The 22,145-nt window shown below is 39.2% G+C and overlaps 2 protein-coding genes across 3 annotated transcripts in view; one reads left to right on the top strand and one right to left on the bottom strand.

The window, feature by feature from the left end:
* The window catches only part of LOC311286236 (NACHT, LRR and PYD domains-containing protein 1 homolog), a 194,603-nt gene that overhangs the window by 12,280 nt on the left and 160,178 nt on the right, over positions 1-22,145 (bottom strand). For both annotated transcript variants that reach the window (XM_084402353.1, XM_084402354.1), the window contains 2 exons: positions 7,357-7,530; positions 7,104-7,268 (listed from right to left, as the gene is read on the bottom strand). In XM_084402353.1, the coding sequence (XP_084258479.1) occupies positions 7,104-7,268; positions 7,357-7,530 (339 nt within the window). The remainder of the gene's footprint in view (positions 1-7,103; positions 7,269-7,356; positions 7,531-22,145) is intronic.
* LOC311286261 (piggyBac transposable element-derived protein 4-like) lies at positions 8,090-11,939 on the top strand. The gene is made up of 3 exons (XM_084402395.1): positions 8,090-8,842; positions 10,021-11,313; positions 11,431-11,939. The coding sequence occupies exons 1-3, from the start codon at positions 8,700-8,702 to the stop codon at positions 11,852-11,854; spliced, it is 1,860 nt and encodes a 619-aa protein (XP_084258521.1). The 5' UTR covers positions 8,090-8,699; the 3' UTR covers positions 11,855-11,939.

The following is a 22,145-nucleotide window of genomic DNA, read 5'->3' as shown; positions in this document are numbered from 1 at the left end:
AAAAGAATGGCTTTTAAATTGTTTGGATTTATTTACAACACAACATAATCCAAAGATACACAACAAATGCCAAAAAAGCACTTATTGAAACCAATGATCCAAAGACAGAGACCTTTGTGCCATTCCTAAAAACATTGTACATACCTTTAATTTCCAAGGTGTTTGATTTTCACTTTACCATTAGGGTTGGGCGGTATTTCGGTAATATCGGATACCGCGGGATCTTAAAATAGCACCGGTATCAGTTTCAATACCGTCATTACCGGCACTTATATAGCCTATAATATATATAATTTATTTATTGCCTAAAAAATGCTTATGTGTGGTTGCAGTTTGGCAATATTTCTGGTTCCAACCGAATGAGAAGGGAGAGGCGGTAAATACTGACGAGGCAATTTGTAAATTGTGCAATAAAAAGGTTATGCACCTTGGAACATGGTTATTTAGAAATACTGAGACATTTCCCTTCGTTTACACACAAAAGAATTCGCGTCTGAAAACGATTCTTTCTAAAAACTCCGGCCAGAGTGGAGTGTGTGTGTGTGTAGATTTTGGAAAACTTCGTTTGCATGTAAACTGAGAAAAACTGAGTCTTAGGGAGCCGACGTCACAGTATGTGACTATTTTGGGGATTCTGATTGGCTAAGGTGAGCGTGAGCTTCTCGTTACACTGCTCTTGACGGCATAGACACGGGTTCGTGTAAACTTACACTTCTCTGAAAACTGACAGGTGTGCACGATGTTATTCTTGACAGTTTTTTAGGTCATATATGTTAAACGAATGACACAAATAATCAGGCAAACTAGTCAAGTCAAGTCAAGTCAAGTATATTTGTATAGCGCTTTTCACAATACAGATTGTATCAAAGCAGCTTCACAGTATTAAATTAAAATAATACAACAAGGTTTGTTTCTAGTGGAATTTATTGATAAAATCAAATTAGATATCCCCAGAATATCCCCAACTGAGCAAGCCAAAGGCAACAGTGGCAAGGAACCGAAAAACTCCATCAAGTGACCTAATAGTGTCCTAAAACTCCATCAGGTGACCCAATGGAGAAAAAAAAACCTTGGGAGAACCCAGGCTCAGTCGGGGGCCAGTTCTCCTCTGGCGTTTATTAACTAGAGGCCGGATTGTAATTTGAACTGTAAGATTAAAAATATTATATGAATGCCTGGCTGAAGAGATGCGACTTTAATCTAGTTTTAAACTGGGAGAGCGAGTCTGAGCAACGAACAGTATCAGGAAGGCTATTCCAGAGTTTTGGAGCTAAATGTGAAAATGCTCTCCCTCCTTTGGTGGATCTGGATATCCTAGGTATGACCAAAAGCCTTGAATTTAGTGATCTTAAAGAGCGCGATGGATTATAGGGCGATAGAAGATCCGTTAAATAGACTGGAGCTAAGCCGTTTAGGGCTTTATAAGTCAGTAGCAATACCTTGTAATTAATACGGAACTTTATAGGTAACCAATGCAGTGATGATAAAATCGGTGTTATATGATCATATTTTCTTGATCTAGTAAGAACTCTAGCGGCGGCATTTTGGACTAACTGTAGCTTGTTTATTGAGGATGCAGGACAACCAGCTAATAAAGCATTACAGTAATCTAGTCTCGAGGTCATGAATGCATGAACTAACTTTTCTGCATCAGAAACTGATAGCATATTACGTAGCTTAGCAATGTTTCTAAGGTGGAAAAAGGCGGTTTTTGTAACATATGAAATATGATTTTTGAAAGACAGGTTGCAATCGAGTATAACACCCAGGTCTTTTACTGTAGAGGATAAAGTAACAGGACATCCTACTATATTAAAGTTGTATTGTGAGAGGTTTTGTGGGCGGTTTTTTGAACCGATAAGTAGTACCTCTGTTTTGTCTGGATTTAATAAAAGAAAATTACGCGTCATCCAATCTTTTATATCTTTAACACACTCTGTCAATTTGGATAATTTAGCGTTTTCATCTGGCCGTGATGAAATATATATTTGAGTGTCATCAGCATAACAATGGAAACTAATTCCATGTTTCCTTATAATATTTCCAAGTGGCATCATATATATTGAGAATAATAGAGGGCCCAACACAGATCCCTGCGGCACTCCATAGTTTACTGGAGTTATGATCGATTTTTCTCCATTTAAATAGACAAAATGGTAGCGGTCAGATAAGTATGATCTAAACCAGCTTAATGCTTGTCCTTGAACACCAGTATAATTTTGTAGTCGATCTAAGAGTATTGTGTGATCTATAGTATCGAACGCAGCACTAAGATCAAGTAAAACTAGTATTGAGATACAGCCTTGGTCAGAAGCTAAAAGTAAATAATTTGTGATTTTAACGAGCGCAGTTTCAGTGCTATGGTGCGGCCTGAATCCTGACTGAAACTTCTCATAGATATCATTTTCTTGCAAGAAAGAACACAATTGAGCGGACACCACTTTTTCTAATATTTTAGACATAAATGGAAGATTTGAAATGGGTCTATAATTTGCTAGGTTATTATGATCTAATTGTGGTTTCTTAATGAGTGGTTTTATAACTGCCAGTTTAAATGTTCTTGGAACATGACCTAAAGATAAAGACGAGTTAATAATATTAAGGAGAGGCTCTTCCACTACAGGTAACACTTCTTTCAGTAGTTTAGTTGGTATCGGATCTAATAAACATGTTGTTGTTTTAGAGGAAGTGATAAGTTTATTTAACTCTATTTGTTCTATAGTTGTAAAGCACTGTAATTGTTCTTGCGGGGTGATAATTAAGGCTGAATTATAAGGCGCAACTGAAGATTGAACGTTTACAATTGTGGTTCTGATGCTTTCTATTTTCTCAGTGAAGAAGTTCATGAAATCATTACTACTAAACTGTAACGGGATATTTTGTTCGGGTGATGTCTGTTTATTTGTTAGTCTAGCCACGGTGTTAAATAAAAACCTTGGATTATTTTGGTTATTTTCTATTAGTTTGTGGAGATGCTCAGCCCTGGCCGCTTTTAGGGCCTTTTTATAACGTGACATACTGTCTTTCCACGCGATTCTAAAGACCTCTAAATTAGTTTGTTTCCATTTACGCTCTAAAATACGGGTTTCTCTCTTTAGAACATGCGTAGTATTATTGTACCACGGTGCTTTAATTTTCTCTCTGACCTTTTTTAATCTAATAGGTGCAACAACATCCAATGTTCTAGAGAGAATAGTGCTCATAGTGCTAGTTAGTTCTTCTAGTTCATCTGTTTGTTTGGGTTCAGGCAGCAGCTGAGACAGATCAGATAAGCAATTTGAGAAATTATCTATGGTGGATGGAAGGATTGTTCTGCCTGGTTGATAACGCGGCGCCGCATGACATATTACAGCAGTACGTAATATGCAAGTTACCATGTAATGGTCAGTGACTTCATCACTTTGCGGTATAATATCTATATCGGTTGGATCGGTTCCATGTGATATAATTAAATCGAGTGTATGATTAAGACGATGAGTTGGTCCGGTGACGTTTTGCTTGACCCCAAATGAATTTAATAAATCTGTAAACGCAGCCCCTAACGCATCATTTGTGTTATCTACGTGTATGGTAAAATCTCCAACAATTAATGCTTTATCGACATTGACCAATAGATCTGAGAGAAAGTCTGCAAACTCTTTTAGGAAATCAGCGTAAGGCCCTGGCGGTCTATATACAGTAGCCAAGGCTAGAGATAATAGGGATGTTTTTCTAACATCTAAGAGCGTAACATTTAGTACAAGTACTTCAAACGAAATAAACTTATAACCCGCTTTCTGAGTAACATTGAGAATATCTCTATAAATTGTCGCAACACCACCGCCACGACCAATCAGACGGGGCTCATGCTTATAGGAGTATCCAGGAGGAGCAGACTCATTTAGACCGAAATAATCATTTGGTTTAAGCCAGGTTTCAGTAAGGCAAAGTACATCGAAGCTATTATCTGTGACTATTTCATTTACAATAACTGCCTTAGGTGTGAGCGATCTAATGTTTAGAAGACCTAGCTTTAGAAATTGTTTTTGTTTATTAATAGCAACATTTTCTGTTTTAATAACAATTAGATTTTTCCTAGATCCTGCAGTAGATTTGTTATTTGATCTCACTAAACGAGGAATAGACACGGTTTCTATGCAATATTCTACACTAGTATTTATATCAGTTAAACTAATAAACTTTTGTCTAATTTCGCCAGTTTGAACTGAAAATAGGCCTAGTGACTAGGTTATATAATGTGATTTAGTGCAAATATATTTCAGCCTCTGGTAAAATATGTGATACTGTCTAAATACATGATATTTTTATATAAATGTTCGGTTTTGGTCAGCCTATGACACTGTTTATCATGCTTCAACACTGCCTTATGCACAGATGTTTGTGAATACAGGTGTAAATGTTTGAAATGTAGTGATGTGTCGTTCGTGAACGATCCATCATTGCGTGCGTCACTAAATGCGTGCGGTCTTTATGGCCCATCAACAGACACTCGCGGTGACGCGGTCTATGGCCCATCAATAGATATTTCTCCGTCCTATGGCCCATCATCAATCAACATTGTGCGTCCATAACCATCAATTGCTCATCAGTTTACTTTGAATAATGTATGCTAACAGTTGTATTTTGTTGTTGTTGTTTAGGAATGTGTCTGCATCAAGCTCTCCTTCTCCAGCACCGCAGAGGGGCACGCAGGAGTCCTTCAGTTCTCAGTGCGATGGAGAATCATACTGAGTAAGTGCATAGACGTAATATTTTACAGATGAAAGGTAGCCTAATTGTGTTTACATCATCATATTATAAAAGTAGCCTGCCTATTCTTGTGTGAAATGACACAAACCGTTGTCTTTTTTTATCCATGGCCATTAGTAATTTCTTTAATTGTGTTATCTGCGTGCTCACATGTTTTTTTTTGTGTGTTTTTTTTTTACAGATGTGACAATGAACATGTCCAAGCACCTGTCCTGAAGAGAGCGAAGGCTAACCAGCAGGCAAGCAACAGGCAGTCCACTCTGACATGGAAAACAGAGACTGATGTTGACATGGTTCCACAGACTGTGCGACTCCGTCCTGCACGGGAAACTGGACCACAACTGAGCTCTGTGACTCACATTCACCCATGAGTCTATTCAAACATTTTTTTTCTCCCTACCGTTTCCAGCTACAGTTATGTCCCGGGACAGATACCGCACCATTTCTTGGAATGTGCACAAGTAACCCAGATGCAGATATGGATAATGACAGAAAGAGGGGCACAGCTGAACATGACCGTCTTTTCAGGGTCAAACCTCTCATGGACACTATTCGTCATGCTTGTAAAGCCATCTATCATCCTAAAAGAAACTTATCTGTGGATGAAAGAATGGTGGCATGCAAAGCACACACAGGTATTTTATTTTTTTAAATCAATGTTGGAAACCGTTGTGCTGTTTAATATATTTTTTTATAACCTGTCATAGTTTTTTTCAGGATTCTTTGAATAATTTTTATTTATTTTTTATACAAAAAAAAAAAAGTTTGGTCTCTTTTTCTTTCTTTCTTCTCCATTGTTGGGAAAGATTTCTATTTTGAATAAATGCTGTTCTTTTTGTAATTATTCATCAGTGAATCATTCATCAGTTCCTCATTCTTTGTTCAGGCTGCCTCACAGCACCTTGATAGGCCATTAGCCATTGGGGGAGTGTCTTTAGTCACACCCCTGGTGTGAATCACATTAATATTCATGGCCCATGCATACAGCAGTGCTGACACAAAAACTGACATGCAAAATTAAAATCATTATATTGCTGTTTGTGAAAGAGTGATCAGAATGATTTCCACATCATTTTGTAGAAAAAATTCTAGCCTACAAGAATAGTCATTCAAAAGTCTCGTGGACAGCTATTCAGTGTGTTTTAAATGGCCTTATTGCGGTAACAATGCTTTTCCCAAAACGTACTAACCAGGCATAATATTTTTTTCTATAAAATGCAAACATGTACATCCATTTTGCTCACATATTATTGTAGCAGAGTCTGTGCTGAATACAGCAAAATTACATGTTAGCCAATGGTATGCTTAATTTAATTTCATTTTGTATTAATTGTATCTTAATTTTGATCTGTTTCATCAACCAATTGGCTGGATTTAATAAATAAGAATATAGTAGACAATAGATAATCCCGACACGGAGGCACCGGCACGTGAACTGGAGCTCATCTCATAAATGAACCGAAACTCAGCATATACGGTGGCCTACTTGCCTCACAGACCTGAGACATATACAGAAAGCTTGAAATGTCTACTTTTAAACAGAACAATTAAAAAAAAAAGAAATAAGACTGCTCTGCTCTCTGCTTATGTAATCTGTATGAAATGTGTATTTCTCTCTGGCGCCTTCACTACTGCGAAGATCGCAAGTCAGCATCGTCAACTTCATCTTTGCAGCCGACACTGACACAGAAAACACTTGTTTATTAATAAACAATTAAAATGTCTCCTTGCTATATTTGACATATTCATAATCATTACTTTTGCTGGTTCTTTGTGACAGCTTTTAGGAGCTTTATTGGCAGAGCCACCCTTATATGTTACATGAACGCGTCACCATCGCATCAGCACCGAAAACATGGAGATTTTTTTCTTTTTGGGGGCATTTTGTTTGTGTTCAGTCTTTATCAGTTGTCTTTAGGTTAATGTTTCAGTTAACAGTTTTTCAGTTGTTTTCAGTAATTTTGTCAGGGCTAGGCTACAGAAGCAGCATCTGTACTCTCGCGGCTGTAGACGGTAATGTTTTCTCTTGGTTCATGTCAGTCAGTATGACTTAATTTTGATATACAAGTCGCACCTGACTATAAGTCACAGGACCAGCCAAACTATTAAAAAAAGTGCGACTTATAGTCCGGAAAATACGGTATATTGCAAAGCTAGCATCAAGCACATTTCATGTTTGTCCATCTGTGCAAGAACCCCCTTTAAGCATGCGCAACGTTTCAGATAGTATGTCAAATGTAAACACATGAATCGGATATGGGGCAAGAACGTGTAAATGGACGGTCATATAGGCAACAAATCAGATTTGGGCATCAGGACCTGCAGTGTAAATGAGGCTTGCTTGTCCCACATACTTGAGTATCTGCAATGAGCAGTTTGGATCGTTCAGTTTGCCAGAGAGCAGCTTGACTCCTGGGTGATTGTAGCTCAGGTCCAGCTCTCTCAGGTGTGATGGGTTTAAACTCAGAGCTGAACACACATAACCACAGCCTTCCTCTGTCACCATACAGCCAGACAACCTACAGACACACAGTCAGACCATCTTCATACACACATCAACATTATGACCAGCAGACTGTAAATAATCTCTTATATATTATTAAATACCTCAGAATCTGCAGCTTACACTGTGGGCTCTTCAGTCCTTCAGAAATAATCTTCACTCCTGAATCCTGCAGGTCATTGTTCGTCAGGTCCAGCTCTCTCAGGTGTGAGGGGTTTGAACTCAGAGCTGAAGACACATAACCACAGCCTTCCTCTGTCACCATACAGCCAGACAACCTACACACACACACAGTCAGACCATCTTCAGACACACACAGTCAGATCATCAACAAAAACTCACATGACTGGCAGACTGTTGTTGAAAACTTTTATTCCTTCATCGAAGCAAAACCAGGAGACGTTTGGGATCTCGTTCAAGTAGAAGTTATTCTTTATTGAGCGTGCTGCAGGTCTTCCAACTAGTCTGACTAATGTAACTTTACATATTGTCTTATAGGCATTTCAGTGGGCTGTCCTTAACCTGTTAACCTTTGCCAGTGCGCGGGCGCACTGAAGCGTTTTTTTTCCCCACTAGTTTAATGTTTATGAATGGATTTAACGTGAAAGAACATCATTAATATTGGCAAACTATATATCATTTTAAAGGTCTAAGCCTCAAGCATCGATGATAGAGCTCTGTTTTATGATGAAAAGCTTATAACGAATGTATTTCTTGCATTTATGTAAGCAGTACAGATCAAAACACACGTAATCAAAAACGGAGTACATACCAGTAGTGTCGTAATAACGAGCCACACACGCATCCACTGCTAAAAGTTCCAGATTGAATGGAAAGGCGAGGGTCCACTGAATAACATCCCATAGAGCATTTTTAGTCCAAAGAAACAATAATGTTGTAATATCGATGTTTATTCCTTTGTTTACATCGAGTTTCTTCAGGGTGAAGTATCATACTTGTCGGTTATGCAATAAAATTATGCATAAAAAACAGACTCCCGGTAGCCAAACGTTATATGGGTGTGTTGCTTAGAGTGTAATGAACAAATTAAGACCGCACACACACACACAAATACGAAGATAGGCAATATATAGGTCAAAATATCCAAACACTGCGGTCAGTTTTTTTGGCGTCATGATCTGCTGATCCTATTATTCTGTCTTTACAACGAAAGCCAATGAAAGAATTGAAATTGTATGACTAATAGAAAATGTAGCCAATCAGTGCACGATTCCAACGATACCCGGGAAGTTTAAATTCCTCGCGAACAAGATGTTTATTTATTTATTTGAATCAGTCACTCTCCATTCCGCTTGAGGAGCTAACCTGCGACGTAGGCTGTGACCACACCCCCGTCATTTGACAGCTAACTCGCCATAGCAAAAAGACGGTTCCCCAGTCAACATCTGTTTTCGCGTCTTTCTTACTGGATGGATTATCTTATCAAATGGATCGTCAGAAGAAGTTGTTTTCTGCTGAAGATGTTTTATTTGAGATCACTCGAAGCAGCGATGACGAAATTGAGGAGAGTGAAGACAGCGACGAGGGTGATATGCTTGAGGACGGAAAAGATGATCCAGTTTTATATCGGTGAGTTGCTATATACATTATGTAACATGCACATATTATACGTGTGTGTGTGTGTGTGTGTGTGTGTGTGAGAGAGAGAGAGAGAGTGAGTGAGTGAGTGTGTGTTTGTTTTCCCATTTGTTTTATAAGGTAAATGCATTGTGGTCTGAAAAGATAATGCTACTTTATATGTATTTATTTATCTATTTATATTTGTAGGCTATATATTGGATAATTGTACCGGTGTTTAGTTGTTTCTGTCATTTTTCCTAGCACACACACACTATATATCTATATATTTATATATCTACAACGTTAGTGTATGTGCTAGGAAAAATAAAACCCAGAAACAACTAAACACCTGTACAATTGTCCTATACAGTATAAATATAAATAGACGACATTTTTTCTGTAATTTTTCCTAGCACACTATATATATAGTGTGTTTGTGCTAGGAAAAATTATATATATATAGTGTGTTTGTGCTAGGAAAAATTACAGAAATAACTAAACAACTATACAATTGTCCAATATATACAAATAGAAATAAAGTAGCATCATCTTTTCAGACCACAATGCATTTACCTTATAAAACAAATGGACTGTGTGATGGCCGGCCATCAGTGTGATTGTTGGTTCTATGTCTGACCATCCATATGAATGCTGTCTGTATCACTGGCCATCACCAGCCATTGATTGTTGAATGGGCGACTATCAGTATGAATGCTGTCTAAATGACTGCCCATCAGTTTGATTGTTGATTGAATGGGCAAGTTTTAGTATGAATGCTGTCTAAATGACTGCCCATCAATTTGATTGTATGGATGACCTTTAGTATGAATGCTGTCTAAACGACTGCCCATCAGTTTGATTGTTGATTGAATGGGCAAGTTTTAGTATGAATGCTGTCTAAATGACTGCCCATCAATTTGATTGTATGGATGACCTTTAGTATGAATGCTGTCTAAATGACTGCCCATCAATTTGATTGTTGATTGAATGGGCAAGTTTTAGTATGAATGCTGTCTAAATGACTGCCCATCAATTTGATTGTATGGACGACCTTTAGTATGAATGCTGTCTAAACGGCTGCCCATAAGTTTGATTGTTGATTGAATGGCCAGCCACATAAAAACTATACAGAATTATTTACTTGACATGCGGTGCTAATTATTTTTCCATTCTTTCCCATGCAACAGCCATCAAGTTGAATCTTCAGATGAAGAGTGGCGTCCAAGCACCAGCCAACCAGCAGAAAAGAGATGCAAGCTCTCAGATTCTTCAAGATCTGCACTTGCTGTTTTAGACCTGAATCGACCAGTAAAAGGGAGAGGCAAAAAGAGCAGCAGAAAAACCAAGTCCTTACCCGCTGTGTCCCCAAGCACCCCTAAAGAAAAGTGGAACTGTTCAACTGACGAGGACATTACACCACCGCCTGCAGTCTTCAGACCATTTAGAACACCAGGCCCACAGCTGATCCTCACAGCATCATACACTGTGTTGCAGTTGTTCCAGCTCTTCATATCCACGTCAATGCTGCAGACAATCGTGCAAAACACAAATGCCTATGGAACACTTCAGCAAAAAGAACAAAAACAGTGGCAAGATATTTCTTTGAATGACTTATATGCTTATCTGTCACTTGTTATATTCATGGGTCTGGTAAAAGTGCCTTCGCTGACGGATTACTGGAGGAAATCCAACATTTTCCACATAGCCTTTCCTGCCCAAGTCATGTCTTCAAGGAAATTCTTTACCATCTCCTCTGCACTGCATCTCAGTGATCCCAAGGTGGATGCCGAAAACAACAACAAAAAAGGAACAGCTGCATATGACCGTCTCTGCAAGATCAAGCCAATGTACCAGGAGCTGAGAGATGCATGTAAGAACTTTTTCCATCCTTTCCAGAACATTGCCATTGACGAGAGGATGGTGGCATCAAAAGCTAGGAATGGACTAAAGCAGTATATGAAGGCCAAGCCAACAAAGTGGGGATATAAACTGTTTGTGCTTGCTGACTCGCTGTGTGCATACACATGGGACTTTTTTGTCTATGAGGGTAAATCACCTGCAGCACCCATTCCACAGAACAAAGGACTGAGTTATGAGTCTGTCATGGCACTGGTTGATGAGAAGATGTTGGGAACAGGCTACAGACTGTTTGTTGACAACTTCTACACTAGTCCAGCTCTGTTTAGAGATCTCCTGAAAAAAAACATCTGGGCTTGTGGAACTATTCGGTCCAACAGGATAGGCTACCCTAAAACCGGCATGAACAAGCTTCTCAAAAAAGCTCCTCGTGGCACACATCATTGGCTGAGAGAAGGGGACTTGCTGTTTGTGGAATGGAAGGACACGAGAGAGGTACAGATGTGCTCCACCATTCACAGAGGCAGCGGAGGGAGTGTTGTGAAGAGGAAAGTGAAAGGTGGAAATGGACAGTGGGAAACCTTGGATGTACCTGTTCCAGACTGTGTTGCAGAATATAACAGGTTTGTAAAATATATTCAGTAGTGTCAATTTTACTTGTTTATATTTCATCTATATTGAATATCAAGTACATTTCTGAAAATGTATTCTAAAATATGACTGTTTCTATTTCTATTCAGGTGCATGGGTGGAGTAGATGTCTCAGATGCACTCATTGGCTACTACTCAGTCTCACACAAAACAAGAAAGTGGTATCGTACCTTCTTCTACCACTTCGTGGACATAGCCATTGTCAATGCCTTTATACTCCAACGTCAAATGGCCTGTATGAAGAACCAGAAGCCACTGACACAGAAACAATTCAGAGAACGTCTTGTTGAGGAACTTACTGTGTTGGTGTGTGCTGATGTTCCTTCATCTCCTCCATCCCACAAAGATGAGACTCGCCATTTACCAGGGAACTTTGCTTCAGACAGCACCAAAGGAAGGCGTGAGTGCAGGATTTGTTCCAAAAAAACTCCTGTTTTTTGCAAGACTTGTTCAACACCATTGTGCTTTCAGCCAAAGCGTGACTGCTTCGCTGTTTGGCATGACCAGCACTGAATAAACAGGACTTAGCATTTTGCCGGAGACAACAGCATTGTAGATTTTTTTTCTTTGCCTTTTCTGTTGCAAAGAAATTCAGTTATTTTTTATATATTTATTTTTTTAAATATTTCATTATATTTTACTTATATTTTTATTGTTCTGTTGTGCAAATAAATCACTTGTATAAAGAACTTATGGTTGTGTGGATTATTTTATAATTGAAAAAGCATGGAGCAGTGTATATGATGACTAAAATAGCTTGCAGTACCCTTCATAACATTTGGTCATTAGGTTGCTTTTTGAGGAATCCAAGGAGGCTTCTTGGTACCTGGACATAGTCTTGGGAAAAATATTGCAGAAATCTCATTTTTCATAATATCTTCCTCAAATGTGAAATATAAACTGATGAGACTTGTGGCTTTCATTCAATTACCTAACTGGATTCCTCCAGGTTTGTTTTCATTTATTTTTTCATAAAATAATAAAATGTTACTTGCAGTACAAATTATTTTCAAGACACTTTAAATTCTATAAAAAAAAATCTGTGTAAGTTTTTTCAACTTTTACATTTGGGTAATAAACTCTAAAGTGTCTTCTTTTTAAATATGTCTAAATTGTGCATGTAGAGCACATTGTTCAACAACTACAATTATTTTAGCTTGGGGATGTCATTTCTGGGGATGTGCCTCAGGCAGGGGGAGGGAGAAAGGGAACTGACATAGTCTTGGAAAAAAGCTTGCAGGAACCCCATTTTTCATTATATCTTCTTCAAATTTGAAATATAAACTGATGAGACTTGTGGCTTTCAATCCTTTACCTAATTGGATTCCTCCAGGTCTATTTTTATATATTTGTACATGAAATAATAAAACATTCTTTGTAGTTCACATTATTTATGAGGCACTTCAACTTTTATAACTTTTTATTTGTTTGAGCATTATCAACTCTGATTGATTGTTAGTAGAGTGCCAATTGTCTTCTTTCCAAAGAGACCTTAATTGTGCCTGTGGTACACTGTTCTCAGGAGCTATATTTATTTTAATTCAGGTATGTCATTTTCAGCTGTGAGCCCCTGAGTGGGGGTGCAGGTTAACAGGTTAAAGGTGCTGACCTTACACACAGCCTTAGAGATGATCACTAAATCTAATCATCTAAAGACAATAGAGGCAATTACCCCCAACTGACTTCCCCAAATGGTATAAACACAAATGGTCACGGGAACTAAGACTAGGTAAACATTCACACACAGTTCAACTCTTAGTTGGAAGATCCAAGACTAACAAAACCCCTGACTATTACAATGTTTAGACAGCTGACTTCTAATCAGTAAATTGATGCCATCATGTTCACCTTGAATGCCCAATACAGTGTAGTTCACCTTAGTTTTTCATGTGATGTTATGTAAGGAAGTAGGATCAGCAGATCTTAAACATATTCTTAAATTTGTAATCCCACATTGTAAATAATCTCTTATATGTTCTTTTTTCAATTTCAGCGGACAAATATATACATTTATCAAAGCAGAAATGCTTCTTTACAATAAAACAAAAACATATACGTCAATACAGAGACAGCATTATAACCCATCATGTCTACCAATGGTCATGGAAATGAAATACTCAAGCTTATACAGATGTTTTGTGTTTTACACAAGAACAAGGGGAGCTATTACTTATAATTATAAAAAAAACATTACCTTACAGACCATTTATGCTTCAAAAAATGTCAGTGCGAATTGGTTTTATATAATCAATCATTTTTTACCATATTGAACAAATGTATTCTATCTGGGCTCTCAAGGAAAAGGAAATCTTTTCCATCACACGCATATATATGTGACCGATCACGGAAAGTAGGGACACAAGTCGGTTCTGGGGCATTTTGAGTTATTCAGATTCTGAAAGTGTAGTCTCCAAGCTTTCCAACGATGTGTAACACATGGAAATCTGATAATATTTGGAGAAGTTGTGGCCATTTGAAGGTAGACACTCAAAAAAGCTCAAAGGGGAGAAAACAGCCTCTGAAGATTGTGCAGTTCTCACCTCTCTCTCCTGCTGGGAGTGACAATAGAGGCTCATTTACATCTCATTTAGATAAGCCATACCCCCTGTAAAGCTCCCCCTGTAAAGCTGTAAAGCACAGGGGGGAGCAGAAAGGTCAGGAAAATGTGCCATCAAAGAAAAAAAAAAGGTTGCAAACAGGTAATATATAAATAAATGTCTCTTAGCATCTACCGATAAAACTGTATAGGCAACTTTTGTGTACACTGAATAAAAAATAAGATAAACTCTCGACAATGTTCAAATCAAAAACAGGATGTGCTATGTGATATATATATATATATATATATATATATATATATATATATATATATACACATATATACTGTATATATATGTATGTATATGTACACTCACCTAAAGAATATGTAACAACAATGGCATCTGCTTTTCAGATTAAGTGAATCATGTGATGGCGAACACATCGTCTTTGTCCTCGGGAAGACAGCGCTGGTTAATAATTGCCCCACGAGGACCAATTTGCCAGCGCCAGTTTGGCTGGTACACCCATGTGACTCGTATCCCCCAACTTTACAACCTCGTGACATTACACACACACACACACACACACACTCGTGGACTTCCAACCAGAAACCCACCACGAGATGCAACTGAGGCACATCGCCATATATGGACTTCCACATAGTAAAATTTCATTTTACCATTCATTACAAATTTATAATAGAGGTGTGGGTTGCTAAGAGTAAAATCTTTAATTCTGAAGGTTCATTGAAAGAAAATCACTCAATAGTGTCTTGTAACACGACCTCGACCTGGTCATAAACTTTTATGGCTCCAAAGCTGCAGCTCATCCTTTCCCTGCAAGCCCACATTCCATACACTTCCACACAGGCAATCCAAGAACCATGTTTTTGATATGTATTTTTATGTGTGTATAATTTCCATGGTAGATTGAGATTTTCTATGTTCTATCATAAGAAATCAATTGACTCTTAAAATGCTCAGAATCCTACATTAGAAATGCATATCTGTATTCCCATGTTCTGTACACCATGTCTGGTATCATTCTAATCGTAGTGATCTCACGGAATTACATATATGTATGAGATTACAATGAAATGTATTCTTACGGGTAGTATCTTGTCTGAAAGAGGAAATACGAATTCTATCTCTCACATGACAAAGTCAAAGTAGGCGTCTTCTTCTTCACACAAAGAACTTTTTCCCGCTTCATATCAGGAGAGCTGATTCGCTCTGGCACAAAACAGGGCGTAAACAGATGTCTGTTAAAAGGAAGAGACCCCCACTTCTCCCTCTCTTCTCTTCTCCGGCCTCTCTCATCCCTGAACTCCTCCTCTTCGCCCCGGCTTCAAGAAACATCTGAAAGGCTCAGGCCTTCTCCTCGGACCAGCACATGTTCGAGTCGTAGCTGCCGTTCTTTGCAACTAAGCTCATACGTGCCTTTCCCCTCCAAAAGGGAAACGATCTGAACTTTCTCGGTAACGTTAAATTCAAGTGAGCCTTTCAAGCTTCCCGCAACACCAGAAGACGCAACAGAAACAGGACACTGTCCGTGTTTCCTTCCTGTCTCAGCCTCACCCGAACAGAGAACAGACTTGCAAGTATCTTTTGATCTCTCTCTAACAGTTGATTCCTGGTGTCTAGCTCGTAGGTCTGTGAATTAAGTTACCCTCTATCTCTTATCTCTTTATTTCTTTCTTGCTTTCTTTCTTTCATGTCATTCATTCCGATCACGTCATGTTTGTTTAAATGTTTGTTTGTTTTATTGTTTGCATTTTACGTACGTTTATATTCGTAGCTTATAATCTCTAGCGTGTGCCATTTTATTAATAAACCCATTTATACTTTTAACTGTCTCTGTGTTTGAAAACCCACTTTTTATGAAGTCAATGAAACAAAAGATCTATAAAACTACAGGCTCTATATTAGGCTATAGACTACCTTGAGTAGTTTTAATTTATAAACCCAAAAAGGCTTTATCTTCGTGGCCAGAAGATAAACTTTCTTGGAGTTTTGTAAACAGGAATACTTCTTCTTAACTGTGATAGTCTTACATTTATTCGCTGGACGAATAACGGATGACGAGACCAGTTACAGAACGAGGCATTTCCTATAATTGATAAAGTAAATGCATATGCGATTTATGAATTATGACCATGAGTTATGATTATTAATATTTCTAAAATTCCCTATATCCTTGAGCTAATTCGCATTAACCCAGAGGCATTTACCCTTACATTTTTGGTGGAGACATTTTAGGCAGTTTCAAACTTCATTATTGTGGTGGAACAAATTCAGTTTCAGTTGAATGTGTATTATTGGTATTAATAATTGTAGGCTATACGCGCGTTTTGAATTGTGAGGTAAGTCGCTAAAGCGAACTCACTCAGCTGACGTTAGGCACAAAGCCAGCTCAGCTCAAACAGTTTCAAAAATGTCTAAGCATTTTGTTACCACTGTTAAGTGCTAAAACTGCAGTTCAGGACATTACATTTGTCTCTGTAAAGACGAAGCAAAACTCTTTACAGTTAGTACATGTAATATGATTTAAACCTACTAAATAAAGACGAAGGAATCTCTTTTAGTACGAAGACGTAAATCTGATCTGAACAGTGCTTCAGTTTTCAGTCGTAATAGGCCTTATTATATACAATACGTTAACGATTAACTCCTGGTCAAAAATTGGCCTCGCGATCCAATTTTGTAAACCTATGCATTATCATAAAGTGCTATTTTGATTAATAAATTACCTCGACCTGGATAAATTACGCCATCTGGTGGGCGTTTCAGATAATACCTGCTTTCAGTTTTTGTCTCTCCTGCATTAATTCCCTCTTCTTTTTCCCCGATTATAGAATAAATGCTCTAGCTCTCAAATAATTACCTGCATCCAAAGCTTAGCTTATGCTGATATTATTTGGAGTTAGACAATTCTCTTTTCTATTTTTGACTGTCACACTTTAAGTTAAGTTCGGAAAAAAAAGAAAACTTTTCGAATTAAAAACTTAGATTTGATTCACTCAGTTCATTGATAAGTCCACCCAGGAAGAAGCACGCCACCGTGTGGCCATCGTGGGTCGACTCATCAATATCTGTTTCACCCCCAAGTCTCATTGAAGTGTCTCAACATTGCTACCCTTCTCGTTTGATTATTTTATAATCAATACTAATAACTTCAGTGTATTGTAAGGATTATAGGAAGTCATTCTGAATTTCAGTTTTGATTATTTTTAGTATTGATACTCCCCTGTTATCATTCTAATTTTCTTTCCTTCCTTATTATAATTATTTTGGACCTCTCCTTGCATGCTTGTTTGAATTTTAATTCAAACAAGTTTGCATTTTAATTCAAATTGTGTCTACTCAACCAGGTGGACCACTCAGAGGAAACACGCCCCTCACCTTTGTGGCACAAACCCACTGCCGAGGCCTATCCCTCTGCCTGCGTCTCTAACCTGTGTTGTTTATTTAAATTGTATTTCATTGACAATTTTTTTTTTCTCTTCCTTCTTTCTCCAGTCTCTTTAACCTGTTAAGCTGCAACCCCACTTTTGAAAAATCCCCAGAAATGACATACCCAAACTGAAACAGATACAGTTCATGAACCCTTTGCATTAAAAGCACAAGTATGATCTCATTTGAAAGCTGACACCTGGCAGTTCATTGTAAATGTAGAATTTATTATTGTCATAATGACAAAAATTGTTATAAATAGCTTCAAAGTTTTGTAAAATTATTAGAAATTAATTTTTATGAAACATCCTCATGAAAATAAAATTGAAGTTGGCACTGGAGCAATCTAGAAATGCACTACAGCTAAAGCCATATGTCTAAACATTCTATGTTTAAAATCTGAAGATAATAAGTCCAAAACTCTGTATTTGGTTAAATGTTTTTCAAGACCATGTCAAATGACTTTATTTTGATTTGACGCTAAAATGCTACTGATGTTTATTGTCATCTTCTAACCATCTATCCAGTATATTGTCTCTATTGTTTTGTGGTGCAGACGATCCCCATTCAGTCTCAGTCTCCCCCTGCACACATTCACACCTCTCCAGCCTGGTTATGGCTCGAAATATGCATTTCTTTTGTCTGCATTATAGCTACTAACGACTGGCTATTCACAGGCTATTCATAGGGTTTCAGTCCCTAATTTCTTTTCTCAAAGTTTACCACACATTTTAAACTGTATCAAATGCATTTCTTGAATAAAGACACATTTCAGGTAGCATTCAAAAAATAATAAAAGTATAACTTCTAGGTAGCAGGTGCACCTAGGGCTAGCTAGCATGTTAGCTTAGCACACCATCAATACACGACAATTTATGAGATTAAAACCATGTTTGTGCTCTAAACTTACTTTTTAACGCACGTTGAGTATTTTAAATAATCTTCTGTGATCTAATTTGGCTTCAGATAAAAAAAATCAGACAGAAAATATACTATTGGATAGTGTTCTGCACAATGATAGTCTATATAGATTAGCATTACATTATAAATATAATCTATTATTATGAAAATACCTGGCATGGCTTGAAAAACACAGGTAACTCAAATATCAGTGCAATCATGTTTATTGTCTTCAAAACATCTGTATCTGCATGTTACAGCGCGATCTCTGTAGCTTTGTGTGTATCAGTCAGGTATCAGTGACGTCCTGGAATGTCACATGGTCATGGCTCTTCTTCATGTTCCATATATGGACTATTATTGTGCATGTAGCGCCCTCAGGCTATTGGTATGAATTAAAAAACACAGTATCGGAATACCAAATGCTCATAAAGATTACATCGACGCATTTGGGTATAAATTCAATAAATATTATTCCTGTCTATAGAAATATGATGTAAATCTATGAGAATCTATCAATATTTCTCCAAATCTGCACAGTTTTGAGCTAAAGCCCTGAGGGACGTTGTTTTGTGTATCGCTGTCATGACGACAGCACGGAGTTTTTTATGAATGAAAGCGGCTGACGCGCATAATTCATATTAAAGGTATCGACTCATTTTTTCATTTCATAACTCCTGACACAAATTAAGACATAACTGTCACTATGAGTTTCTCAGAATACAATAGTGGTCAAATACTGAAACTTGAGTATTATATCTTTTTAATTATGTATAGTTTGTCAAGGTATAACATTAAATCTGATAGTAATTTTGAATTAAATAAATAAATAACGCTTCAGTGCGCGGGCGCACTGGCAACGGTTAACAGGTTAAGGGGGGTAGGTTATTCTGATAACTACCATCAGTTATCATAATTTCCTTTTGTTGTATCATTATTTTAGTAAAGCCTTTGCCTCTGACTCCTGCATACATGGTTACTCAATTTGATGAAACCAGAAAGCCTTAATTTACTTTAAGTCTAACCTCTTAATCCCTTATTGTGTATCTATTGGCAGGACTCAGTCAGTGCACTGTGGTGATTGAGACGTCATCACTGGTTGGTTTCCGGTGGGCGGGGATCATCTGTCCGACGTTACTGACACTGCGCTCCGTCTGGTGTTGGAACCGTCGGAGGGTCTGACCGCGCCCGCTGGTTTCCGCCTGGATGACCTCTATTCACCCCAGGTAAACTAAAATGTGATAGAACCCATCCACTTATTATGAACCACAGAATACTAGATATTCCTTCAGGTATATTTTAGGTGTTTGGCCCACCTTTTTTCTCTCTAAGACACACCTCCTTCCGAGGTCCTGTCCCGATAATCCACGCATCTCCTGGTCCTATCAGGAACTCTAGCAGTTTTAATAGGCTTAGGCCCCTTTATTTTAAATAACGCTCCCCGTGTTATTGTTTGTGACATTTCATTGCAGACCAATTCACTTCCTTGTGTTGTGTTTTCCTTTGATCTTCCCTATCTTCAACTTTGTCTTTTTCTCCATTCCGTTGTGATTTGTTTCTCTCATTTCACTTTGAGACAGAACCTAAGAGAGACCCCAGGAAAAGCTGAATAACAGAGTAACGATCAAAGCCGGCGTCGATAGACGACCACCAGGCTACCGCCTGTCAAAATCTTTAGCGTGGGTTTTTCCCATACCCACGAAATTGGCTCCGCTAACTGTCGGCATCAGTTAGCCCCTAAATTCTCATAAACGGCATAGCCCGTATGAGTATAGCTCATTAACCCTAAAACAAACTTGCATTGTGTCTCTTTTTGTGTGTGTTGTGCTTCTCTCACCCCAGTAAGCCAAGATGTTGAGCTCACCCAGTCCCGCAGTCCGCTGGCACGACCTCGAGACATGGCTGCGAGAAATGACCACAGCCGTTCCCCAGGATGCCGCTGACCCACAGTACCTGGACCAGTTTGAGATCTATGATCCAACCCAGAAGTACGACCATGAGCAGCTGGCCAAAATCTTCGGAAAACTCGCACTCAGCCTCGTCACCAAGGCCCGGACCAGCGAAAGGACCAACCTCGACCTGGAGCAGAAGGCAGCCGCACTACAGCTCCAAGCCACAGAGGCCCTGAAGGACCGAGCACACACACAGAGCCGTCTAGAACGACTACTCTTCCGGACCGAGGAAGAGGACGAGACGGACACAACGCTACAACAGGAAGTTGAAAGACTTCAAAATGCCCTAGATGATCTTCATCGGCACACAGACCAAAGACAGCAGTCGGAGGAACTCACCCGGAATGAACTCAACGAAAGGCTCCAACGGGCTGAAGCTCTCCTTGAGAGAGCAGAGACTGAAATCCATCAGCTCACTCAGCAGAAACACGATCTCAGAGACGAACTCAACATTGTTCGCAGAGAACTGAGACATTCTTACAGACTTAACAGTGACCGGGAAGGGGAAGAACATCTCACACCATTTCCCCCTTCCAGCGAGTCCACGCCTGTCAGCCAAACACCAAAAGCTGAAGGGGGCGGAGCTGTAAAGGGTCAGAATCCTCTCCAGACGGATTGGGGCCCCAGCAACAGCTCTCCTCCCCGAGAACTTGACAAGCTAGCTCGAAACATTCCTATGTTCGATCCAGATTCTGCAGGAGACTGCAGTGTTCATGCGTACCTTCAAGACATTGATTTTCACCTGCAAACTGTCGCTAACGTGACAGCTTGGGACAAGTTGTACTTGTTACGAATCACCGCAAATAGAGAAGTGCGTAGCTTCCTGGATCGCCAACCAGAGGCGGTCAAAGCAGATTACAAGCTACTGCGACAAGCTTTGATCCGTGAATTCTCTGATCCAGAATCAGACCAAGGGTTTATCACGGCCTTTGACGTCAAACAGGCCCGACTTGAACACCCCCACTCCTACTATGGCCGACTCCGACAAACGTACTTCGGAGCAACCAACACCCCACATATGGAAGAAGATGTAACCTTTAGAACTTTGTTTCTGCGAAATCTACATAGCACCGTGAGTAAACATCTTGATGTGCTCGTCTGCCCACGAACCATGTATACTCGAAAACTCAGACTTAGCCCACAAGGCTTACACCAAGCAAAGGGCTATGGATGAAAAGACTGTCAGAACACACACAATTTACTCCGTCTCTGAGCACTGCTCAGAGCCAGACAGCAGGTGGCAGCACGACTGTGACGGTGCTCATACAAAGCGTCGGACCGAGCGCTCAGAAAGATTCTCGAACCAGCAACCACTCTCTCCAGAACACTGGTGAGCCCGAGTCTTCTTACACAACAGATGAAGACAGTGCAGCCGCGTCTGACACCGACACAGAAAACGAACACTGACACCTACTGCTTCAAGGTCATCACTGACCTGACCTGGAGTAACCAGACCAATGTCTGCGCCACATACATACCACCATCACGATTGCAGTGACTACACAGCACAAACAAACTTTACCAACTACACTGCACGCCTCAGAGCCGCTTACGCCACCTCCGCTGTGTACAAAGAAAGGTCATGCGGGCCTCTGATGAACAGACCTTTCCTATACCAACCTCAGCGAAGCAAAAGGACCGTCCTGACAACCAAGGACAACCTTCACTGAAAATGTTCCTCCCTTCCTCTCTCTCTCTCTTTTGCCTCTAACAGGATGCTGTGGTGGTTCGCGAGAAAGCAGCCACAATCGGACATCACCAGGTCTGGCATCCGGCATCGCATTAAGAGAAGAACACCCCCGACTCCTGATCACCAAGGCAGGACTCACACTCAGAAAGTCTAACACGGTGATGGGCATCTCCACGGTCACCGACCACGCCCTGACACTCGTCTTGGCTTTCATCCTGTACCAGACTAAACGAGACGTGAGCATCCACAGCCAAGCTCACAAAGCCGTG

This window comes from Rutilus rutilus (genome assembly GCF_951802725.1).
Source record: "Rutilus rutilus genome assembly, chromosome: 2".
NCBI classification, from domain to species: Eukaryota; Metazoa; Chordata; class Actinopteri; order Cypriniformes; family Leuciscidae; genus Rutilus; species Rutilus rutilus.
This window is presented reverse-complemented; position numbering and strand designations above follow the sequence as displayed.